General features: G+C 38.4%; 2 protein-coding genes across 9 annotated transcripts in view; one reads left to right on the top strand and one right to left on the bottom strand.

Annotated features, from left to right (window-relative positions):
• Positions 1 to 1,532, top strand: part of kng1 (kininogen 1) — an 8,524-nt gene extending 6,992 nt beyond the window's left edge. For all 6 annotated transcript variants that reach the window (XM_067512965.1, XM_067512964.1, XM_067512967.1 and 3 more), the window contains one exon: positions 821 to 1,532. In XM_067512965.1, coding sequence (XP_067369066.1) covers positions 821 to 1,156 — 336 coding nt within the window. In that variant the 3' untranslated portion in view covers positions 1,157 to 1,532. The remainder of the gene's footprint in view (positions 1 to 820) is intronic.
• On the bottom strand, positions 877 to 26,370 carry LOC137131544 (phosphatidylinositol 4,5-bisphosphate 3-kinase catalytic subunit alpha isoform-like). Of its 3 annotated transcripts, none has more exons than XM_067512959.1 (26): positions 25,901 to 26,370; positions 25,382 to 25,456; positions 22,212 to 22,316; positions 21,862 to 22,030; positions 21,394 to 21,520; positions 20,323 to 20,532; positions 19,775 to 19,869; positions 19,478 to 19,633; positions 18,757 to 19,002; positions 18,063 to 18,148; positions 17,440 to 17,545; positions 15,022 to 15,174; positions 14,736 to 14,870; positions 12,720 to 12,844; positions 12,565 to 12,646; positions 12,096 to 12,260; positions 11,734 to 11,837; positions 11,433 to 11,604; positions 11,085 to 11,185; positions 10,880 to 11,001; positions 9,818 to 9,896; positions 9,560 to 9,730; positions 9,294 to 9,411; positions 8,616 to 8,767; positions 7,094 to 7,256; positions 877 to 6,941 (listed from the first exon to the last, which is right to left on the bottom strand). In XM_067512959.1, the coding sequence occupies exons 3-26, from the start codon at positions 22,265 to 22,267 to the stop codon at positions 6,834 to 6,836; spliced, it is 3,201 nt and encodes a 1,066-aa protein (XP_067369060.1). In that variant the 5' UTR covers positions 22,268 to 22,316; positions 25,382 to 25,456; positions 25,901 to 26,370; the 3' UTR covers positions 877 to 6,833. The 3 variants fall into 3 exon arrangements, with proteins under 3 accessions (XP_067369060.1, XP_067369059.1, XP_067369061.1); XM_067512958.1 differs by having other exon boundaries at positions 11,085 to 11,191; positions 25,901 to 26,369; XM_067512960.1 differs by lacking the exon at positions 20,323 to 20,532 and having other exon boundaries at positions 11,085 to 11,191; positions 25,901 to 26,369.

The following is a 26,370-nucleotide window of genomic DNA, read 5'->3' as shown; positions in this document are numbered from 1 at the left end:
AAACTTTTTGGAGTGTTTTCTAATAATGTTGCCTAAAGGAGACATATGTAAGGTAAAAATTATTGGTCCTAACTTAGATGGAACTCCATAGCTAACCTTTGTGCGCATGGAGGATTCATCACAATTATCACTAAAGGAGGCAGAGGAAAAACTGAACATGAGACACACCGAGCAAATGAGAGAAGGACAAACAGAGGGAGACAGAGAAGCCGTTGCTAGCAGATAACTGCTAAGCTAGCGAAGCTAATACAGGTGAAATGTGGAATTTGTAAACGTTAGCTGGTTATGTTTTACAAGAGCAGGCGCTTGTGTAATACAAGCGTATGTTACGACTTAAGTATTAATTCTTGTGTGAAGAAATCACTTATTTAAGTAAAATAAAAAGCTGCAATTAATCAGTAAACAGTCCTTCGATAAGAAACGCAAGTGTGCAGAAACAGGAAGTGATGCAATACGCTTACCGCAGGAGGAAGAGAGAAATTACATACAGAGCTTCTGACATTTCTTATTATACAAATTGTTACAATTTGGTGTCGAATTGAAGAAAAAGATCACCAGGACCCGTAACGAAAGGCACATGAACTGAGTGAAGAACCCACAGCTCAGTGACATAACTCTGGATACCATAACTGCAGCATTTAAACTATGTCAATAATCCTAAAAAGGTGGACTTAAGTTCACGTTTACTTTAAAAACAAACTAAAAACTATTTCTATTCAACTGTAATTTAGTACAGGTGCAGAACATAGTAGTGTTTCGTCCTATTATTATTATTTTTATTATTACACCTCATATTATACACCGTTACCTCTCTCTTCAGACGTTCAGCAGGCGTCGTCCTCCTGGCTGGACTCCACTCAGGCACTTACTGTATGAGGATTCGTCCTCCACTGCGCCACGTCCAGCCACACAAGCCCCCCCCCAGGCTGCCGTCAAAGAATCATCTGAGGAGGACGCCACCGGCTCCAAACCGACCGCTGCCACCAAAGCTGCGGAAACTGTGAATGACAAACCTTTCCACTGCCCCTCCAAGCCCTGGAAGCCTTTCCACGAAGGCCATTCTTTTAGGCATGCAGTTCCTGTTAAGCCTGTTGTAGAGGTGCCCCCCCCACCTTCAGCAGATGGAGCCCTCAAAGATTCAGACCTGCTAGCATAAAGTTTTTCACCTTTATATTCCAAATATTCACTCTCCAGAGATCTTTTGAGTTTGTTTTGTAGAATTAGATTTCCCATCATGCTGGATTACATTGCAGAGATTTTTGGGGGAGTGAAACCTTCAGGGCTGCTGCGCAAATTTGAAACTATACGAGCAGTTTAGTTAACATTCAATGAGAAAAGGGAAACTTGTTTTGTGTCCCGTAAAGGCTGAAATGGACAGAAACGATGACAAAGCTCTACACTGTTATTCACTACACTGTGTATTCTTTAGATAAAAAGGAAAATAACTGGAAATCTGTCCAATCTGTCAACATTCGCAATAAAATAAAACTTAAATCACCTGCTTCTGTGTGTACAGGTGCTGTTAAACTTCACGCTGTGTTTTTGTGTCCCATGACTTCCCTTAGCACGTTAATAGACCGCAATGCTTTGTCAGGACTTTTGATGTTCAATTAGAGTTAAAAAAAACAAAAAAAAAAAACGTACTGAGCAATTTAGATAAAACACCGGAATTTGTGTTTTCTGTGAAGCCATTGCCTTTTCCAGGAAAATACAAAACTCCCTGAAATTTCCTTTGCAGGAATCCACATTTTAAACTTCTAAAAGTGAAGTGTTAAGTGAACCACACTGTCCAATAAAGAATAAAGTCTGCAGTTTAGTGCCAATAGAGCAAACACAGCTAGGTGAATGTTTAACAAATTTATTTCTACATCTTCACAAAACACTCCGATGACCAGTCAGTCAGGGTACAAACCTTTGACCAAGGAGCGAAAACAAAACACAAATATACATTTATAAATTAAAACACAGGTTATTGTGAAGATGGGTTTAGCGTAGAAACTGTTCCTACATGGAGCAAACTTAAAGCATTGATTTCTAAACATCTCTATGGCGGCCTAGCAGACTACATGTAAATAAAAAGAAATAGCAATATTTATCTTTACCCAATTTCATGCAGGTAGGCTGTGAAAACATCATGTTGGCCCATTGTACATTCATTCATAGTATAGGTTAGGTTTCTGACAGCATGGTATGTTATGTAGTGTAGAGTACTGCATACAGCAAAGAACAGGATACCAAACAAACGAGTCATTACTTCTCTTAAAAGCGAGAATTTCCAAGCCTACAAATGCTCACAAATGATCAATAATCTAAATAGTTCATATTTGCTCATTGATTGATATTTTTTTACCCCCAGCTAGTATAAAAGTTCAAAACCCAGGACATTCATTTTGTTTAACGCCCACCCAAAGGCTTTCTAAAAGCTCTCTGACGTGGTGGGATCGCATGAAATTGCAGATCAAATCTCTAAATATCAGGGACCACCAGATTCATGCAGGTGGTGGATATGTCTTCATCGGGTGAAGGAATAGCAACAGAAACAAAGATGTCACCAAACAAAAAAACAAAAAACACCAAAACACTACCACGGGGAGATCACAGGTTAAGGTAATATCTGCTGCAGTGATATTGCATTGCATTGCATTTTCTGGGTGTTCATGTCCACCGTTTGTCTAGGATGCAAATACATGAGAATGTGTTTGTATTGAAAGGGTCAAAGTGGGGGGGATGAAAATATTTTTCTTCCTCAACCTTGTTACTTTTATTAGTATTTCTCAGCACTGGTAAAATATTATATATGATGAATATGTAGGTTCATTGTTGAGCCATCAAACCGAAGCAAAATTAGGGCAACAATTATTGCAGAATTCCTGCAGGTGCAGTTCATCGCCAAAATCACAGACCAGCAGAAGTTTCAAAACAACTCTGGGAAGATAGGGCGACTATCATTTCGGTGCTGGACATCATTCTCGTAACTCCGAGGCTAAAGATTACTGAATCCAATAAAAGGTTTTATATTTAGAAATTTTACTTCTTCATTACTTCAACTTCGACAGATGTGTCTCCAGCTTAAACTGCAGGACCGGCTAAATTAAATTACCACTACGGGGATCAAACAAACAGCTTGTACACAACTCTGCTGCTAATGCAAAGTATATTAAAGACACACACACACGCGCGCACACTCTCACTCTCTCTCACTCACACACACACACACACACACACACACACACACACTCAGTACTAAACAGAGGCTGCAACCCCCATTCAAAAATATAACTGTAGTTCTGATACTGTAAAATGACATTTCAAGTAAAACATTTACAACAGATGTATGTAAAACGTTTTTTTTCCAGTTCCCTTCGTTTAGGTTTCCTTACAAAAAATGAAAAAGCTTCAGCATTTTTTGTTTGTTTAGCTTTTCTTCTCTGGCACAGATGAGCCAGTGGGGGGGAAAAAAAAAAAAAAAACACAGCTTACAAAACATTTAGAGACACCACAGTTCAGTGTCATCACACACAGACATATGAACATGTACGTACATACTGTACAATACTGAGGGTTTTCATTGGGGCCTGCCAATGAAAATCTGCAAATGTACAGAAAGACATTCAATGGAAACATGTAAACATACTCACATATCAACTGGGAAGACACACATGAGGGGATTTTCAAAGTAACACTACAGGAGGTTTGTCACACATGAAGCCTACCATAAAGGAGGAGGTTGGACTGTGTACATACATACTGTGTAATGCTCCTTCAAAATGTGCATCATACATACTGGTTATGAGAAACATGCATACTAGGATAACTTTCTTCTCACAGAGTCCTCCTGGACAAAAAGGCATCGAGAACTGATTTGTTTGAGTGCATACATGAAAGCTTTTCCTTGTTTAGGTGTGTAACATACATGATGCAACTCCAGCATTAAGCTTTCGTAGGCCTCTGTGATGCCCAAGTTGGCACGTCAAGGAAAAGGAGCAAGGACCAGACGAGCTCTCTACTGATGAACTGTCATATGTTCAGTTGCACTGCGTCTGACTTCCAACAGAAAGCATGAATGGTGTAAGGATATAAAGAGACGAGAGCACAAAAGGTCCATTTTAGCAGTTAAATACATTCTAGCCCTTAACGCACCGATAACGCAGCATCACAAACACACTTGCGTCGCATGAGAACAGACCACAACTATTCAATACAATCAACAGTGGAATTGGAAAAGTTTAGCTTCTCTTTCCTGCCGACACCGAGTTACAAATTGTTGGATTACTACTGATTCGAAGGGTCTGCTCAGTCATCTTTTCTTTTATAATAATACATTCTCTGCTCATCGCAGGACAAATGACATGAGCTTCTCTATGTAATTTCACTTACAGCTCCGTGTCTGGGTTTAAAAAAAAGCACCTGTTTTTTTGTTTGCTTTGAAGACATGGTGAAACAAGATTGCATTTTTCAGGCTGTAATCCTCTTTCCATGTGTTTTTTGTTTTGTTTTTTTCTCATTGCAGCACATGTCAAATCTTAAGATCTTATACCAAAAGTGTCTCTCGTGAGAAATTAATACTTTGGATAACTCAACTTAAACTGAATGTGTATGCAATAATTAATGCACAGAAATGTGATGGTGACGATTGAGTAAATACAAGGCCAATTCATTCATTTCACTTGCTCCATCTGCCTCCTGACCTGACAATGGGTGAGTGGAAACCAACTGTCCTCCACAACTCTGTGTCACTCTATCAGTTTGGCTATGTCCCCTTTCAAACAACCAAATCATATTAGTAAGATTTCTTTAAATGCTCTTCAAAACAGAAGCTCAACTACGCATGCTGCTTCATGTTTTCCATAACAGACGCCGTCACTGCAAGAAAAAGTGAATGTACATGCTCAAATTATTGTGAGAAAAAAAAAAAATCTATGAAATTTAAATGTGTAAACCCAAAAAGTGTAGGACATGGCTTTAGTAGTGCCTGGCAGCAGAAACCATGGCTCAGAATCATGGGCTCAGAAAAAAGGACATAAGGAAGTATTAACCAGTGTGAAAAACATAAGTTAAAATGTAGTTTGTCAATAAGTCAACATCAGACATTCAAAACAGGGACATGCTGACCTCAACCTAACATGTTCAATACAAATACAGAAATAAAAGGAGGTAAAATCTATATTCTCCTAAAACCTGCCATGCTTTTCATGATAATAGTGCTTTGATTGTTTACAACTTGATGAGTTTGAAGAGCTTAGCAGCGTATGGTGTTGTGGAGTGTTTGTGCTGTGATGCCAAGGCATTTTATCAACAGGAAGACGTGACATTCCCCTGGGCCTCTGCTCATCAACAAAACAGACAGCCAGAGGCTAAAAATAGGTCCCATTATCCATCAAATGTGAGAATGGCACTTTCATTTTGCATCCCCAAATTCATCTTCATAATTCCAAGTGTGGCTGTAAACTAGCCACAATGAAACACGCCAGCCTACTGATATGAGGTCAAATTCGATGTTTAACTTAGTGGCCGAAGCAAAAAGGCATCAGCAGGCGTAATTTAGGAATTTTAGCACTATAATCAAGAAAATAGAAAAAAAGGAGTTGCACTCATGGTAGCTTGATGAAGTTGCAGGTACAGTACAGTTGCAATGAGAAGTTTACATATACTCATGATAGATACTTCAAACTAATCATTATTGCCATGACAGTCACGTCCATAATGAGTGTACAGTGTGTAAACCTCTGACCGCAACTGTAAACACAACAGGTAAACACAAACTCATAAAAACTTCAACTATTTACACAAATAATGGTGCATTTCCAGGGATTTAGGAGTTTGCATGTGTAGAAACAAAGAAACTAAATACATAAATACATTTTTTTAAAAAATCATAATAAATCTGTATATTACTCTTAAGTGCTGCTGCTTGATGGAGAGGCATCATCACCCTGTTTATGCAAGATTCTAAAAGGTGCACCACAAAACAAATGTTCCCAAAGGTGGAGTGCTGTTTTGTTGAGGCTGTGGGAGAATGTAGAGTTGTGCAAAACAACCCAGACAATCAGCGACAGTTTTGGAGCTCTGAATTTTCCCCAGCAAAGGTTTTCAAATATGGAAACGCTGATGTCAAATCAGCTCAGAAGGGCAACTTCACTACAAAAATGGTGGAAGACTGTGCAGTGGTAGTCAAAGAAGCTCCCATGCTCCAGTAATCCTGAAGTGAACAACAAATTTGGTAACACTTGAATTATCTAAAGTTATTTAGATTGTTTCTCGTGCCCAGTGTCCTTTCAGAAGTAACAAGAAAAGCATTTCATAAGTAGATCTTCTCTGAGGTGGAGTCACAATGCAGCACAACAACAGCAAAAGGGCAGCAAGTCTGACTTACTTCGGGCTACATTTATAGCTTGGCAGATACATGTTTATGCTGCAGAGCAGCAGGGTAAGGGGTTTCCTTGTTTACTCAATTTGCTCCTGTGGGGAACAAAAACAAAGGAAGCATAGCCAGGGACACAAGCATTAGTCAGGCAGGGCTCATCTTTACCAGGACATGAGGAAAATGCTCTGTTATTCTCCCCAAAACAAGCAGAGGGAAGTGTGAGAGAATCATCAAGACGACAGAGAAAGGCAGCTGGAAATGCACAGTAAAAAGGGGAACCTTGTTCACATAATAAGAAGTGATACTGAAAGAAAAAAAAACAAAACACTTTTCATCAGTGAACTTCATCATCAGTCCCGTTTGTGGTGTGTACCACAATGGAGAACTGAAATTCCTTGAAAGAGTAATGCTGCGTGTTGCTGAAATACTCCGTGGTGGGACCTGTGGTTTTTCGATGTGTGGGGGGAGATCAGTTTAGTGCATGTTGTCTAATTGTGTGGAATATCCAGTCCATCTTGGTGGTCCATCCTCCATGGTGAGCATCATTCATCTGTTTCATAAAGTAGTCCAATGCCTCCTGTACAAAGCAGAAAAAAAGATTCATATGCCAATGTAGTAGTCTTGCAAATGTTTTTGAATGTCAAATGTAAAATTTTATTACAACCATTTGAATAACGTAAAATGGGATCAAAGCTGAACAGATATGAGCACAGAGAAGAGAATATTTACCTGCTCACTTTTCTCCAGGGCCAGTGTCTTCCTGATGTATGCAATATCATCAAATGACTGCAGTTCAGGCATACCGGAGCCCAGCATCATGGAGAACAGGTTGATGAAGAGATTAGCATGCTGCCGGATGGCCAGGTAGGCTTTATAACACATCTCCTGGAACCTGGACCGAAATGAAACAAAGACTGTGAGAAAAGTAAAACCAGAAGGTTTAAACAGTTTTAAATGATTTGCTTAGTTTCTGCTGGGCGTAGAAGTGACAACAATGGAAGAAAAATGGAATTCTAAACAAATTCTGTAATGACAGCTGCCCAAAGACACGCAGGCATTTCCAATCTATTCATTCTATAATAGTTTTTGCAAATGGCGACATTCAGCTGTTTCACAAATTACTGTAAAACGCCGGCAGCAGTCATCCACAGACCACAGGGTCAGTGGTTCGATACCCGGTCCTGGCTACATGTGGAAGTGACCTTCGGCAAGACACTGAACCCCCAGTTGCTCTTGGTGGGTCAGGGGAGCACCAATGCATGGCATGCAGCCACCGCCGTTGGTGTGAGAGTGTGAATGGATGAATGGGAATCAACCTTGTAAAGCGCTTCCAGGCAAAACACTATGTAAGTGGCCATTTACGAGCTTCCAAACATGCAGTGCTCTCAGTCATGCTGGGGCTTTTTGTCCAACACCTGCTTCTTAGACAATGCTACTGCTTTTATACGTTACAATACTGTCCCACAGATATCTGCTACGTTACAGTACATGCCAAAGCTGCCCAAGTGATACAGAACAAAAAAGAAAAAAGGCACCATGTTGCATAACAAATTTAAACCTCTGTTTTATTTGCATTTATTTCCACAGTAAAAACCGGCTTCAGTACAGTGAAGGTGGAGCGGAGGAGTCGGGAAAGCGGAAAGAGCAAAAGAGGTTCTCACACGCCCTATTGATCGCAGTCTATATTCTTCCCTCCGCCTCCTCAGATGGCGCATGTGACATCATACCCTCGGTTGCAGCCAGACATCCTGACACCCTCTTTATGATCTCAGGTGACTTTATTACAATTAGTATTGTTTTTTTTTTTCCATTTATTATTTTTATTTCATTTATCTTTATTCCTCTAGCTGGGTTTTTTCTTACTTATTGATCAGTATTTGTTTATTGTCTTGGTTTGCTGGATGCTCTTTTCCTTTCCTTCTACTTTCATGCGAAGAGCAGCTGTAGCAAGGCCACATAATTTCCCTATGGGATCAATAAAGTTGTTGAATCCTGAATCTTGAATTAGGTCTGCTCCCCAGTTTGACAACAATGTTTAACTTAAAAACCAGGAACGGAAAATAGGCACATAAGAAATCTTTGTTATGGCAGCAATTTGTTATTTGATCTAACAGCAGGACAACAAGAACCTAGTTTTGGGGCTCAACCAGCCTACAAACCAACACTATGACTATTTTTGGCTGCAGGTAGCAGATGAAAAGACGACAGAAGCAATGTTCAGAAAAGAAAAAGATACAAGATGCTGCATTACCTCTCAAACTCTTTGGTCTTTGTGCACTCCTGGGATCCTTTGCTGATGACAATGAGAAAGTCTTGTGTCAGTACAAAGGGCACTCGCTCTCTTTTGTAGCCAAATTTCTTCTTCTTGTGATCCAGGAAATGGCCAAAATCTATATGAAATAACTTCAGGAAGGCAGAAAAAAAGGGGGAAAGCAAGACAAACAAGTCTCTCTTAGAAAAACCTTCAGAGTCAGATCTACAGTATATACAATATACCCATAGGAAAATACATGCAATGCATTAACATTAATACAGGATCAGTATAGATATATAATTACTTTAAATGAAGGAAAATAACATATATAAAGCAGTACTAAGATGCTTACATTAAAATGCTGGTTTATGTATCAGGACAGATTTTTTTAAATGTCACTAACTATACACACACCAAGTGCTTATGTGCTACATTTCTTGTATTCTCCACAGTAACATTGTGAACCACCACACACATTTTTAATTATTTGGGAAGCGGGATCAGTAATAATAATAAAATAAATATACTAAAAAAATAAATAAATAATGCCAGAGAATAAAAACTGAATTGTTCCATTTATACAGGATGGAGCATAAAAACATCACAATTACACACACGCACACGAACCTCCAAATAACATATCATCATCATTTATTTAAATGATAAAGAAGTTACCTGTCCATCATCTTTGACCATAATGTTGCTGTTGTGTCTGTCTCCTATACCAAGGATAAATGTAGCTACACAGTAGCCAGCGCAAGACCTTGTAAATAGATCAACAGCCAAATCATACCTGTACAAGAACACGTAGACCAGTGAGTGGTGAGCCACCAAATATTTCACTTTAAGAATATATAATTTATAAAGTGAACTGAACTGTAATGTTCTACAGTGTCTAATGATGCAGAGCTGCTGTAACCATATAAGAAGACAAGACTCACATCTCGCCCTTATTCTTGTCCTTGAGCCACTGGTGCAAAGTATTTGAGTTGAACTGCAGAGCTCCTTTCAGGCCTCCTTTACACTGAATCTGCATGATAGTGTGGGAGCTGCGAACCACCTCAATGAGACCCACGCAGTCCCCCAATGACAGGCAGCCATACGGAAGCATCCTGGAGATATACACAAACAAAAAAGGTAAAAAAGTAAGCGAGAGAGTAAGTAAGTAAGAAAGAAAAATAATAATAAGAGATACGTACCGTAGATCCAGTCCCTGATTTTGCCAAATATTCTCCATAATTTTAATAATCTGCAACGTCAGCATATCTTGACGTAAATCTAAAACACAGACAGAGTGAAAAACTATAAGATACTCTACTGACTGTTTAGACACCTAAACAATATAAATGTTAATTTGATTATAAAGAATTAATACAATTAAATCACATAATCATTACCAAGAAATTGTCCAGGCACTAAGCAGAACTTTACAGTTGGTGTCAACATACACTGCATTTAATTGCACTTAACTGTAAATACACATATTCATGCAGCATATGAGTAATCGGACAATACCTCTGACTTATTTTGCATAGCTAACTGATTTAAACTGCATCCTGACAGAAGATGCTGCTTTCTAAGGTTTTTTTTTTTTTTTTTTAAGTATTTGTATGTGTATTTAACAGAGTAACAGTGCAGGAAAAGAAGGACAGATTGTCACAGTGCAATCTGACTTTGGAAAGGCTTTGAATTAAAAAAAAGAAGGTGGCATCACTCTGCATAATGATCTGTCTTTATTTAGCCTGTCCCTTGCCTGCTTTTCTTGTGAATGTGCACTCTTTTTAGACAGCTGATTAGAATCCTGGGTCCGTGCTTATATGGCAGAGTAAATGGTGTTCTCCAGGAGAACCCGGGGACATCAGTTATTCAGATTACACAAACCAGTTTCCCAGTTACACGACGGTTAAAAAATCTGCTTATTCAACAAACTCGACTGTAACATTGTTAATTAAATACTTATGAACGCAAAAATCCTGGATAAAGGTTAGGGCCGGGTAAGTGAATAGTTGCGTGCAAAAACGGCTTAGGTTTTAATGTTTCTTATACTGGAAAAGGCAGTGGGAGTAATCAACAGGTACCACACCTGTGGTCATAACCACCAACAATGCTACCTGCTGAGATAGAAGCTTTCCATAATCCTACCTAGTATTTAGAGTGAGAGATAGAGACATTTCTTTGGCCAAGGATATATTTATGAATCAATGCACATATTCTATATTTGTCATTGCATGCAATAGCTGTCTGGTGGTCATGTGTGTTACCATCTCCGTTTTTGAAGATGATCTCGTTGTTCTGAAAGAGCATCTCGGACATGATGTCAGGATTCTCCCAGTTCAGCCACAATGGTCTCTTTGCTGATGACATGATTCTGCATTCATCTAACCTGTAAACAAATTCATGTTCAATTCCTTTCTCTACTAATGGACACACATAAAACACACACACACTCCTTCACACAGTCCTAACCTCAGGTTTCCCAGCTGGTGTGCAGGGTTGAGAGGAGAGGTGAAGTTCTGCAGCGCATCCATGTAGTCCGGTCTCTTCATCTGTTCCACAAGAAACCGCATCTGGACCTCCACACACACACGCACACACAAACAACCATAAAGATATCTTCTAAAAATGACTGCATTTATGTGGTTTAACAACTTTGTCAGCAAATCACGTATCAAACACCTGCAGGATATACACAATTTCACACAATCTACAGTTTGTTCTACACTTTATATTTTCTTTGAGATAAATAGACTTTAAAAGAAACAGACTGTAAAAACATATACTCCTGTGTGTGTGTGTGTGTGCTGCCCTCTTTACCTTCTGCGTCTCATCTTTCTTCTCCTGTTTGAGGATGTCTGTGAGGTTAATGAGCTTTTCCATGGCCTCCACTTGCCTGCTCAGGTGTTTGAGGTACATGCCACAAGCCCTGCAGTAAGCCTCTAACAGCAGGCCAAACCTCTGGCTCACCGTTTTATTGTGCATTTCTGACCTGTGAAGACGATAAGTGGGAGAATAAAAGCAAGAAGCCAGTAAAGCAGAATAATATTTTAGCTTTCCGGTGCAGACACAGCGAAATGAGGGTACATAAACACAAAGAAAAATGTAAATGGTGACTCACTTAAGATGCCAGAAGAAGAAATGTCCTATCCTCTGATTGGTCAGGGCCTTTTTGAGGAGAAAACGGGCCAGGGGATTGTCCAGATACTGCTCATATTTTAATACCTAAAACAGCAGAGGAGACAGAAGGGGGAAATAGCAACAACCAAAGCAAATACAACTTCAGGCACATGGTATGGAAAGTCTTAAAAACACAGGCCAACCAAAAGCTGCTTTCAACAAAAATAAGCATGTTTGCCAACGACAGTGAGGCTGGAAAAAGAACTCACACCACTCTTAGTTCCTCAGTGTCTTCTTTTTTACGCCATTGTTTTGTCAATCACTTCTTTGAACTAAATAGCAGTCACACTCAGTCAGACCCACCTGTACAAGCTGAATGAGGTACTGAGACAGTTTGTCATCAGTCAGGTATTTTTCAAGGCAGCGTACAGCAAAGTGTCTAACCATGGGGTCTGGATAGTTACAGTCCAACAGCTCCATGGCCTGCTCAGGACGGATAGATGGCCATTCCTTTAACAAACAATACATCTGGGAAACACATGCCCAGAACATCAAATTAATACTTATTATATGTTCAAATACCGCATGTAAATTACAGAAATACACTTGAGAAGACTGTGCTCTCCCATTTCAAGTAAAATTTTGCAAGCTATTATGATGATTTCCAAAAACACAGTATTTGCATTGGATTAGGTATTCTTTAGTGAATTATACATTTAAGCTTAAGACAAGAACATCATTAATATGAGTGTCAAACAATGAGCGGGGCAAATACTTCTTAGCTGCAGCATGCTCAAAATTTGCACAAACAAATGGAATGTCAGGCTATTACCTGTGCTACTTCATCTCTGGAGTTCCATTTGACAGCTAAAAGGATCTTGGGAAGGATCTCAGGGATGTTCATGCAGTAATGTCTGGCAGAAATGAAAAAAAAAAACAATAAATTCACATACAGTTACATGTCGCATTTGCTGTGTTGGAATTTACCTGTATCTCCAAAGGAAGTCTTTCTCCTGCTCAGTGATTTCTGACAGAGGGTCTCTGTTGCTTAGCTGTCTCAGCTGCTCAGTGTCGCTTTCTGTCAGGGCGTGATCTCTGGCCACACGGTTGCTCTGTAACAGAAATACTTTAAAATACTACCATATCTCTTTATCGGAAATACATTGGTACAAAGCCTTGATATTGTAAATATCTACACTGGAGTAAAACACCCAACAACATAATTGCTACCTTTATAATCATATATCATATTATCAACATAACTTCTAACATGAACAGTTTGATGTCAGCCCCTGTTGAATAATAGAGTGTGCAGGAATGATTAAGCATGAACAAACCTTTTTCTCTATGAATTCATATTAAATAACACATCACTTTGCAAATTTTCAATAAGCTGGGCCTGTAAATTTTAATTATGTTAATGTTTGTGACGAGAAGATCACATTTCATACCATTTTATATAGAAAACCTTGAGATTACAAAGAGCACCATTACCTTTTCTTTTGACTGTAACTTCAATAATTAACAAGCGTAATATTTTTAAAACGCATTACTCAATGAGGGAACCATCTTAAACAACTCAAGTCAAAAATATACGGAATTACTTAATATAGTGAGTCCCACTATTGTCATGAATAAATCAATCTCCAGCTCTATTTCATCAAGCGGTATTTGATGAACCTGCAACAACACGTCAAATTAATAATATGCATGTCAATACAAGATTTTAATACCTGTACAAAAATATAAATTTTACAGACAATGTCGATCACCGTTCTGGTTAAAAATGTAATTGCAGTTCTCCGTCTGTGCACAATGTATTCTAAACAGATTTATGCTGAGCTACCAGCCTTATTATGCCAGTATTATGTGTAATATTTTTGGGGGGCATGTAATCACAGTAATAATAGGCAGATGAGAAGCTACAGTTCAAATCACCTGTAACAGTTTTTGCATCTCTGAAATGTGATATGCTGTCATTTAGTTGTTTTTTGTAACTGACTTGAAATAATATTCATTAAGAATTTGTTTTTGACTTTATCCTAAGGGTCGACTTTACTAAAATGCTCCAATGTTTTAGTTTGGAGAGTATACCTATATGTTTTTAAAACTCTTTTTGGCTTGTTTATATTTGTTTAATGTCGATCGCTCTAATTAATGAGCTTCTGAAACCCTTTCACTTCAGAAGCTGCAATAGGGCCACAATGGAGCCAGAAGCTATGTATCGTACATCTGTGTAACTTCAGTCCATTCACAGCCCTATTGGCTAACACTCTGATAATGCAGAAGAAAGAAAATGTGTAGACAATTTTTTGGCCCGAGCCCAAGGTTTCTGACCGCATAAAAATAGCCACGAGTCATATTATGATTACATCACATACTGAATTAGACACACATACATTTCATACATACACCACAAATAACTGAACACATCCTCCCACACAGCAGAGTAACTACAACCACATGTCACCATACTGTATCTCAGAGGTCAGTGTTCTCATGTTGCTCATCAACTACAACGCCAATAACACAACAGCCCCATTAAGAAAAACTAGCAGTGACACTAATGTGCGAAAGTAAAGATATCAGGACCCACTAATTTTAAAAAAGTTATGCCAATAATTGCTTTTTATAATTTATTGTAGGACTGAGAGATAATGTTGATTAATGTCTAACTTTGACCAGGTGTAACTGTTATTAATAATGCTACTATAAAAGCTTACCTATAACATATACACAACAATCCAATAACATCTCATTATAAATGCATATATCCTCCTACACCAAACACATAATGTATATATTCATAAAACAAATGTTAATGGGTCTGGATTATGGATGATGCTTTCAAAAGGAATAGAACTTTAACAGACATTTCCTTACTTGTAACATAAAAACAGGAAACAATGACTATTGTGCAATCAAGGTGTTTAGGTAACACAAACACAACACAATCTGCACCTTTCTAGCCCAGTAATTCGTTAAGGGCTAGCGCTCTATTACCTGTCCAGAGAGGTTGTAATTAAACCCCAATTCTCTTGAGATGGTCCAGTTTGAATGATCCTCTACTGCGTTCATATCAGGGTATTTGACTGGACTGCTGAAGTGGTCAAACTCTAGCTCCAGACATGGCGTTTCCTGGATAAAACAGAATAAAAGAATGTAACAACTGTAAATCATCAGGAGCTCACAAAATATTGACATTCTCAGTGGAATCTATGCTTTGTTTTAGATTTTTTTTTTTTTTTTTTTTTTTTTTTGGCAAAAGCATAATGTTGACTTCCAATACCTTGTTGGGGTTAGATCCAGTGACCCCTATTGGGTTAAGGAGGTCTTCAAGGCCATGAGGGACAGGCCACAGATTCAGAGCCATTTTGTTGGCGACTAGAGTGTGAGTATAGTCAAACAAGTTGACATTACCCCAAGCTAGTGGACAGTGCTCCTAAGGGGAGAGAAAGGAAAGGGGAAAAAAAATCTTATTGCCAGTGAAATTAGGTTCGGAGCAACAATACCATAGGGAACTAAATGAACACAACTATGTGGTAAACAATATTAATATTAACTTTAAGAAATACTCTATTTCTTAAAAAGTAATACCGCATTGGTTGAAGAGTCCAGATATCCAATATTAAAGGATTTTACAAGGTTTTGAAGACGTTTTACTGGGTTGTTATGGTTTTAATTTCAACATTCTTATTAATTTTAATAAGCTTTGAAGGCCTTCAACAAAAGATGTGCACATTTTAACTACCACAACATGCCCATAATCATTGGGCCAGAAAGGTTGAGCAGGTAAATGTGTAGCTGAGTCAGGGCAATAAATTTGTGGGGCATCTTAATATTGGTGCTATAGATTTATGATCACACAGTGTTCATCTGGATATCAGAAAATAATTAACATAAAAGAGCTTCTATTATGCACATTGACTCATTCTAAAAGTAATGAGTGCATTTTAAATATTTCTACGTTTCTCAATTCCATCTTTACAATTAACCCAGATCCTCATCTGTCCCATCTGTCAGTCAGTTCAGAAACTATTAACAGAAAAGTTGTATTTATGGAGTATGATCTTGAATGTCAAGTGGAATAACCCGCTGTTGAAAAATTTAGACTTCGACTGTTCAGAATGTTATATTCCTGACAGTTATTTTTTCAAAATTTGCTGGAGGCAACTAGCTTAGCTTGAGAACAGATAATGAACTTGACTCCTTCAGCTGAGTAGCTGAAAAGAAATTATGTTCACGGAGTTGCTTGTTTTAAAATTCATCAGGTTGTGTTCTAGCTCTATTTCAATATCCTGCTTTCATCCGGCTGCAATGCAAACACGGCTTACAGATGTATGCTCTGCGCTGGTTCTAACACCCTCAGCATAGCTTTGGGCTTGGGTGAGTTTATCCTTGCATATTCTAGGCATGACACCACAGTGGGAGCAGTTTGAACACCACTCCCTCTCCAGATGAGACTTTAAATTTTAAATAACCTGAAAACATGGCAGAGAAATAAGTTGGTTGTTTAACAGCACAGCAGAAAGCCTGCAATCACCTTAACCATCCAAAACCTCTTATTTCATATATGTCATGGCTTATAAATATTTATTGCAGTTGCATCTTAACCCAAAACCTCTAATGACTCTGCAATGTAAGTCCCCACAAAGACAGGTAATGTTCAGACTTCTGAATCTTCAGAGTGAGTCTTCACTAAGGGGCAGTGATGGAATAAGGTGACAAAGTACAACATGATGAGACAGACAAAGTTACTTGCAGACAGCCAGTCAAAATGAAACCTATTCATTCATGAATAGTGGAACAAAAAGCTGCTGTATAGAAGTCGTTATCATTAATTCAGGTGGGGCACAATACAGCATCCACTAACACGACCGGACTCACCGCAGGTGTGAGTTACAATATCCATTCCTTGACACACTCTAAGAAATATCAATCAATGCAGATGTCAAACAAAATACACAAAGACAGTTTTGCTCCCCATGGTTTCTTAATATAGAACTAAATATACAGTCAGTGTTTTTATTGAAAATCTGATATAATAACAAATGTAACATGGCTATTGCTTGCACAAGCAAAACATATTCTAGCATCAGTGAAAAATCCCTTCTGGTGATAATGTTTCGAAGGCTGTTTTCTGTCACCACAGTACCCATGGCTGTTTAGTAATTAAACAGAGTTCAAGATGATACCACAGCTCCCGTTCACGATGGACACATACACACAGACAGACTGACACTTTACCAGCCATTACTAGACACACACACACACACACAGCTTCCAAGATATAACTATTTATTTAGAAACATTAGATCATCTGTTATCTGTAGGCTGTAACCAATACAGCACTGGCTGCCTATATATTATAGCATAATAGACTTATCAGGCTTAACAATATGCCTGATACCTGGGCAATTTATTGTTTTTCTAGCTTTGGCCACCCGATTTATTTAAATCAGTTTTTTTTTTAATACATAAAATGGCATTTTCCCATTCACAGATATTCTAAACCGTTTAAATTGTCAGTATAAATTATTTCATTTATTAATTGAAACTATTTTGATATAATTTCACAGTGAAACTTTATTATGCTTATCCATATTTTTTCCTAACTGGTATTATAAAACATTTTCTATTTCTGCATGTCCACTTCCTGTCAGCAAATAAACTGTAGTCACATTCTATCCTTTCCTTTCTAACGTACCTCCTTGGCTCCCTTCCTGCCCTTAACAGAGCAGATGGAGAGGCAGAGTCTGGCAGCACGGGGGATGTCTGGGATGTACATATCATAGGTGAGCCACTCATTCCACCTGCAGAAAAACAAACCAAAAAAAAAAAACCTAAATTCTCTGAGGCCCATCAAATGGCATCTGATGGTTGCTGAGATAAAACTGCATGGTCACAAACATTACTATGCAACTGAATTAAACTAATAGAGTTGCAGTCAAATGTATTCACACAGTGAGGTACTGGTGAAAAATAATTTCAGATATGTGAAACCCCACAGTTGTTTTAATAAGAGAAATTTTCTAGTAGATGTTAGGGCAGAATTGCTTAAAATTAAGGACTAAGACTTGCGTCTCACAGTAATGCAATACAGCAGTTTAGTGTTACTAGTCAATAAGACTATTAACTTACCCTCCGGTCTTTTAACTGCTTAAAGTTAAAGTTTAGATTGTGTCTAGTACTTATTCAGAGAAAATAAGGTAGTGAATTTAATTAGTAGCTAATTCCACTACGAGGTACCATACAAATATTTTGTATTTTCCCTTTAGCTGTATCTTTTTATATAGGGGCTGATGGAGTTATTCCTGAAGGGCACAGTACCTGGGATTGGAGCAGGGCACTCTTTGTGTGTTGACATTGTCACACATCTGCTCACCTCCATGGTAAATGCCTGTCCTCACATATATCTGTAAGAAGAAAGAAGTAAATGCAAAATACACAAAAAAAAAACAAAAAAATATCTACAAATCAAACAATACCACCAACAATGAAACACATGCAAACTGTTATCCCTGCTAAAGATATCTTGGGAGACTGCCCTGTTCCTCAATACAAGGCTGGTAATGCGTAACAACTGAGAACAACAAATTAAACAGCTGATAGTGGCAAAACAGTCTGACAGCTTTGTTAGATTTTCACAAATGAGTCAAAAAGGCACACTAGCATTAGCAACTAGTACTACTTTCTCTGTTCACATGGACAATGACTGTTTTGTTTCCACAGGAAGTGAGGGAGTTGGAAGATGGGACACAGAAGTGATAATGCAGAACAACTCTTAAATTACATTTAACACAATGAATTAGGCAGATTCATGACTTTGCAAACAAATAACAATGCAAGTTACAATTTCTGACTTGTAAAAGCCCATTCTGACTTTGGAAAAATCCAGTCTACTCCTACCAATGAGCATAGTGATTTGCTGGCATGTTTTAGAATTGAAGAAATGATCTTTTGTTCATTGTGATTGACCTACCGAGGCACGAGTATACACTCTGTATTCACTGGGCATCCCTACCTTATCTATGTCCCGTATATTCACATTAACATAGGTGGCACAGAGGATTCGTATTCTCAGAGTTCCATTGATGGTCCATAGTGACTTGGAAGCTGCCTCGCCATTCATATAAGATGTTGCAGTGGAGATTCGTCGAGAGTACGATGGCATGACAAAGTTATCTGTAGGCAGCTGGGTGTACAGGCTGTCTTTAGCCATTAGCATCAGGTTAGGCAACCTGCCCAGCATCATACAACTACGGATATACTAGAGGGAGATAAACACAGAAAGGGAATGACACTGAGGGGGACAGTTAGAACGACTGCAGATAAAGTTACACCACAAGTAAATGTAGCCACCGATGTCAACTGGTCATTTTCCAGTAGGTGACTGCAGAGGAAACAATGACAACAATTGCATCTTCTACTTTGATCAGATTCAGAGGGAATCTTTCTTAGCTAAAATGTCCATACCTTTCTCAATTGTGTAGTCTAATAAATAAGGCCTACCAGCATTTAGGACCAAACAGCTTGATAGGTTTCTGTAGAAAAGGGTCCTAACTATGCTTTTTGACATTATGCTTCAGGTTTTTTTTCACATTTTATTCATGTAGATGTAAAACATGGGCTCAGTCTGATACTGTCAACCACCCTATTTTCCTGAACAACACTGGAATACATCACTTTTTTTAAATATATAAAATAAGGACAAAATTTGAAGGACTATATTTTCTGCCTCTTACCTTATACTGGCTGATGGGGTACTTTTCCAGCAGGTACTCATCACAGCCACAGACCTTGAGGATGTATTTACCCTGGTATTCCTGAACACACATCTTTAACTGTTCTGGGGAGAGCAACATGCTGCGTGTCTTCTTACGAATGGCCTCTGCAATAACCTTTAGGGTATAGATACATGCAGACAGCCTAATTAGAGGCTGCAAGACCCACAGTGACATCCTTCAGTTTCTTTTCACTGAATTTAAAAATGAAGGTGTGGCTAGTGAATGACCTTTGTACTTAGCAGATATTCACCTTACCTGTTCAGGCACACAGTCGTGGTTTATCTTCAGTGTATACTTTTGCTTGTCGTTGTTCGGAGAAACAATCACCCAAATCACAACTATAATTTGACCTGCAAAAACAGATTTTAAGAGTGAACATGGAGGCTAAGAAGAAGAATTGATAAATCAATTTTAGCCAAGAAGCAGCCAAGTAAAATAACCCACTTCTGATTATTCTGTGGACTGACCCGTTCCTAATAAGGACTCTTCTTTTATATTATTGTATAGTATTGTTTTTCAGACATAGCGCTGCATTAATCAATTCCTAAATTGTCTGACATATTAACATAGATTCCATATATTCTAAAAGCTTTTGGTATTAGTGCAGTATTGATGATTGGACTTAAATGTTATTGCTTGTTCTTTGCTGTTGTCCAGTTTCCTTAAAAACATTATCACACAAAACAACAATAAGATACATTTAATTTTCCAAAAATACTTTGTTGTGTGTTTTCACAAATCACCCCATGATACTGGTTAAGTTACACACTTTAAAAATGATCATGGGTATAGCTGTTGCCTACCTTTATCTAGTTTGTTATAGATGTGTTTGGGAAGTTCCTGTGTGGATTCTACATTGGGTGGGTAAACATACAGTGCTCTACTGTGGGGCCCACTAGCATCTCTCAGTTCCACAGAATCTTTACAAACATTCAGGATGTTTCTCCGAAAGTCCTGAACCTCTGGGTCCTTAACAAGGTCGAACTCACACACAGGCATACCAATTGCGAAACCTGATTGAACAGAAAGCAGAGCTTATGTTTTCTTTTCTTGTGTCTTTTGCCACAATTTTGACGAAATTGGTGCAGGAAGAGATAGAATAATGATTAGATTTTCTATAATGTCTATTGTAATATAAAACAACAAGAACAGTTGGATAGAATTGTTGATATCCTTCCACAAAAACATATCTGAAATAATTTGAATATGACTAAAAAGGTCTATTCATTTTAAGAAAAGAATTAGCCAAATGGTTGTTATTATTAATTTAACTGATTCTTTTTTTAATACAAGTGAAAATAGCCCAAACAAATGTACTACAAGATATCATGAATAACTGAATTATAGTCATATTTCAAGGTGTTTTCTAACTACCATAAACCATTTAATATCATATTAGTCTTATAAAGTTGTCACACTGTTCTTGTTTTAGCCTTTGTTTAAAATATTCTGTTGACCCAAGAAAAAATTGTATGATTTTTAAAAAAAAACTATTTCAGATTTTGTTTTTTAATAATTTTGTCAGTTTAAAATTTTTCTGTATCCCTTTCAGGTTATTTCAGAAAAACTTTCAGAAAAAAAAAATAGTTTGGAAGGGCACCAAACTATATTGTCCATGTCTGTGGTTCTGGTACGTCAGTTCCACTACCCTAACAAGATAGCTGTAGTCTTGAACTGTTATAATTATTTTGATTCTTAAAAAAAAAAAAAAAGACCAAATTATTTACGGAAATTTTGCAGCCTTAGCCTCCAAATGTTTCGAAGAACTGTAAATATCTAACAACAAAAAAATTTTTGAACAAACTAAAGGAGTTTAAAATAAGGTGAAACAATGATACAACAGAACCAATTCTATCAGGTGAAAGCCCTCTCACCAATTTCTCTGTTAAGGATCTTTTCCTCTCTGTTGCCAACAGGTTCAATGACCTTGAGAAAGGGCTGAAAGAGGCGGAGGTCACACAGCCTCCGAGTCTCATCATAGAACTCCTCCCGCTCTGCTTCCTGGAGGCAGAGATGTTGAAAATTAAATAAACAGAAGCAGTGTTCAATATGGCGCTTTGAATTTCATGAAAGCCAACTGTGAATTGTTTTAAGAGCTAACAGATTGCCTGAGGGTGCAAAAGCTATGATAGAAATGTGGTAAGCATGATGTGTTTTTAACCACAGAGATGTATATCTAAAACTTGAGCATGACTCAACTTTATGCACACACACTGTGACAGAGTTCAGCAGAGCCTATCAGGATCAATTTGACTTCAGTGGAAACTGAAGTAGAAATATCATGTTCATGTTGGACCAATGCCCCTGAACCAGATGTTTAAACTGAGGTTCGGAGTTTTTACCTGTGTAACACTGACAAAAATGTATGAGGTCTCCTCCTGTAAGAGGTGATGGAGAGGATGTTTCCGAGCCTCCTTGAACAGCTCGTGTTTGATAGTGATAAGAGTGGCCTCACGGAGACACTCCAGGGTCAGAATCATCCCGTTGGGCAGCAGGCAGTCTACTAGGATCCTGCAAACACACATCCAGCGCCATACAACATAATGGTACAAATCAATAATTACTTTTTAAAAGTCAATATAAAATGTCCAATAAAATAAAAGACATGTGAAAATAACATGTTTTATGCATAACAAGTATGCAGAAAAAAATACAAATTCGAGTTGAAACCACAACAGAGCAGTGTTTATACCTGGGGGGCATCAAGTGGATGCCCCATAGCTCCCCTGAGGATGGCCTGGGAGGCATCTTCCTCCGTCCTTCAGCTCGGTCACACAGTTAAGCTGCAAAGCAAAACCTGAAAAGCAATACAACTGCCCAGTTAACAACAATGATGTTCAGTGTGTTTATTAAATACCTCTATTTAGACTGAGAATGTTAGTTGTATGGTAACTTAGTCAGAACCACACCCGACCAACTGAAACACATTGTTCAATACACACATTTGCCCCACTTTTTGACTGAGAAGTACAAATGAATCAACTTCTCAGAATTGGCAACTGAGCAACTGTTTGTTTTCCCCTTGATTTATAAAAACTTTTAAATTAAAGAAATATAGTGACCCAATTAGGCAACCACAAATTTTGTGACTTTTGCCCAAGTACGAACCAGTTTTGGCTGAAGTTAGTTGCGAGTATTGCTTGCTCAATATACGGTCATGAGTATTCGCTGCGACTGAAGCTCAGCTTCGCTCACCGAGTTAAAAATAACAAACATGTTCAGTCAACCACACAGTAGTAGACTAAAACAAGTACACTGACTGACTGCAGACTATCCATGGCAAGTATAAACCCACATACTTAGTTTCGTATGTTACTAACATTATACACGTATAGATTTGAGTCATATTCAATCAGAAAACTATTCTTTAGATGCACTTTTGGTGTTTTTTTTGTCAAAGACAAAATATGCATTTATGCTTAAAAATGCATAGATGTGTGCACATATCTATGTATGTGTAAAATTAAACCAGGTTTCCCCAAAGTGAAAAAACTAAGATGCAGTTATGTATAGAGTACTGAAACTGAACTATAGGTAATGCCGTAACTTAGGTACAGAAAAACAATTTGAGATTTTCTGCAATTTGAAATAATTGAAGCTACAGTATGTAAGTTTTTCAAATACTTTTGGTAGAGATGTTGTTGTTGTCTCCTGTGACAGACTCCCAGAACAGCACTGGCAGTGGCACAGAGACATTCCCTAATAAAAGCTTTTTGATCAAGGCTCACTCTTCTAACCAATCACAGAAGGTCAAACCCTGTGTGTCCCATGACATGAAAAGCTCATGTCTCATGCTACAGCTAGTGCGACACCTAAAACAAAACGTTTATGAATTGTAAATCACAAGATCAGCCAAAAATATTCAGCACCAGACTGATGTGACACTATAAAGATTAGGTGAGCTAAAAACAAGTACACTATTCTATCTGTAGTTCACTTTTCCAAGGAAAATGATCTAAGATGATATGTGCCTACAAGGTGTCGCTGTGTTTTAACCATTCATGATTAGGCCAATCAGCTATTTGCCATGGAATACTAGGACATTAATATTCTATTGGGATTCCAGTGACACGACTATTCTAGTCAGAGTTCTCACAAACAGAAAAAACAAACAGTAACTCAAGTGTGACGTATGTTTGTGTGACCGTTTTAAAAAAAAACAAAAATCACAATGTTACTCCTTAATTTATCCTTTAGATAGCTTATGATCACAGACAATATTTAGAAAAGCAGTTAAGATGAGATGAAAAGCAAAGATTGCTGCTATTCATCAAGCCAATGGCCATGTTTCAACAAAAGTGTTATGTTTGCTCTTCTCCTTATTAGTGTAGTGCTTGCTATTGTGGAAATTACTTTATCAAACTACACTTCCTAGAATATATCAACTTAACAAGACATTTTAAACAAAAAGAGCTAGTACTATTAATCTAGACATCAAAGCTCACATGGACAAATGCGTTCATTTTGTTCAGTGAAAGTGAAGCTTGAGTTAGCAATAAAGCCTTTCAGATCAGTAAACAACAATGCTAAAGATGTCATAGCAATAAACACAACCTCATGTGGTATTGCATCTAATTTTACAACAATATTGCTAACATAACACCCAGCTATGAGTCTAGACGTCTACGTACAACATTGCCCTCTGTGCCCTCTTGTGCATTAGAGTGGTTAAGGCCACTGGAACGAATAACTCTTGCGCCAGACTTTAGAAATATGTTCAGTTTTTTGACAACTGGCAGGACACCATTGGGCGGCTTCCAGATCTTTGATTTGTCTGAGACACCTCAGAATCTTGACAGCAATATATCATGACATTACGGCCACAATGTAACCGCAAAAAGCTTTCCAGGTAAGATTAACTACCTGGATGCAAAAGTCATCTCCCTGTGCCTGAGTTAGAATAATTCCTACAGACAAAGACCACAAATAAGTCAACAAATTCCTGATGTATATGTTAATAAAAGTTAATTTGAACATAACGGCTCTAAAATGTTAATGGTTCTTTAGTCAAAACAGCAAGCATAAGTACATGAAATGGCAATTCAATATGGCTACAAAGCTAGGAGCAGTTGGGGATGTCCCAAAGGAAGCCCCAGTGAGTAAGAGGAAGCTGCTGAGGGAAAGGACCATTTCTGGGCTGTTCTGCTCGCCCCGCTGCCAAAACAATCCTGACCAGGATAAGCATCCGGTGGGTGAGTAGATGGGAAACTAAGTAAGGTTCAGGGCTTGCAAAACAAATAGCAAACACTCCAAAAGTCAGACATTATAAACCTCCAACTGAAACTCCAGTTTAAGTTTTGAAAAAGTGAAATGTGTGGTAAATTAATACTTAGTGAGAAAGAAAAATAACACATTCTTTTACAAGGCAGGGTAGCACTGAATGCATACAAAAGAGAAAACCCTGCTTTTCAGAACAAGCCATCCTTGGAGCAGTTCTGCGATCTGTGACCTTGATCAGGATGCAGCTAAACACTGTAGGACAAAAAAGGAAGCTTCCTCAAAACACAGGATGTGGGGAGTGGGGAAACACTGGCCTACGCACAAGCTCGCTCTGAATACTTAAACCCAACTACACCGGTAGAGAACTAGCGGGATCAAACAGATGCCTATAGTCTATGCAATACATTCATCAATTTTTGTGGTAGACGGAAGGTTTGGCCAATTGCATCACACTTCACAGTGTGGTTGCAAGAAAAAAACACTTGTGAACCCATAATTGATATGCAGTTTCATTGTGTGCATTGAATGAGATCAGCAATTTAGATAAACACACTACAATAATAAGACAAGGGAGGATAATAACTGTATTTCCTAGACTGTCGACAGCAGAAAACAGTAGAAAGCGGAATTTGTGTATCATACCTATGCGAGGAGCCCTCCTATTTTTATACGGGGACAGTTCCACCCTTCATGTTTCAATCCATCTTCCAGCTGTCACTGAAATATGTGTTGGGAGGAGAGGAAATCACAACAAAAGCATCACACACAGCTACTCGAGTTATCCAGGGTGGCTATAAACAGTTTAGCTAACGCTGGGCGTTTGGGAGCCGTGGCTTAAAGATGACAGCTGCAACAGCAGCATGAGCTCTCGATATTATGAGAGAAATTACCTACATTACTAGTAAAGCACTCTGACCAGGTCGGCTTCGTTTCACCAAACACATTTTTTTTATTTATTTATTTATTTATTTATTTATTTTAATTTACGTCCAATAGCTTGGGAATGATTAGCTAGCTCTCTTGTTCACTAGCTAACAGCTAAAACTGAGCCTGATATTCCCTTGTTAGAAAATGTATTCAACATAATCCCATATGACTACACAAAGGTTTAAAATATATATACACACATATAGAGAGAAATTATTTGCGCGACAGCTTTACCCTTTTGAGATGGCGAAATGTTCGGGGCTGCTGCTTTGAAAGGGTCTCCTCCTCGGCTCCTCCTCCTCGCCAGTTAGTTAGCCTTCCTTCCAACTAGCCAACCCCTCCAGTTCCCGGCGGCTGCTTGATGGCTCCCGGCGCCGGGCAAAGCAGGCTGTTTATCCGTTGTCTGTCACCGTCTGTGCCAGGTCTTCGTGGCTGCAGCTTTTACTCCACACCGACAAAAAAGTAAAAAAAAAAAAAAAGTCCCCTTGTGTTGTCGCTCAAAGTCATACGGCTACAGAAGATACAAACAGACCCGCACGTCCACTGAGAGAAGCTCAGTTGAAGGTGTCAGCGGCGGACTTACTGGCCGACTGGACAAGTCGTCTCGCTGCGACATTGCAGCCACGCTTTCAGTCTACGGCCCTCCTCCCTTCCTCTCGGTCTCACACACAAACAAACACACACGCACGCACGCGCGCACACAC

This window comes from Channa argus, chromosome 8, assembly GCF_033026475.1.
Source record: "Channa argus isolate prfri chromosome 8, Channa argus male v1.0, whole genome shotgun sequence".
In the NCBI taxonomy this organism is placed as follows: domain Eukaryota; kingdom Metazoa; phylum Chordata; class Actinopteri; order Anabantiformes; family Channidae; genus Channa; species Channa argus.
The sequence above is the reverse complement of the archived record's forward strand: the minus strand, read 5'-3'. Positions and strand labels throughout refer to the sequence as shown.

What these genes read in the sequence shown, in the direction of transcription:
- LOC137131544 (XM_067512958.1), bottom strand. Translation starts at nt 22,267, where the DNA reads ATGCCTCCCAGGCCATCCTCAGGGGAGCTATGGGGCATCCACTTGATG. An exon ending in CTGGATCTAACCCCAACAAG is followed by an intron (nt 14,871 to 15,021) that starts GTATTGGAAGTC and finishes TGTTTTATCCAG; the next exon opens with GAAACGCCATGTCTGGAGCT. An exon ending in AGAAAGATGAGACGCAGAAG is followed by an intron (nt 11,192 to 11,432) that starts GTAAAGAGGGCA and finishes GTGTGTGTGGAG; the next exon opens with GTCCAGATGCGGTTTCTTGT.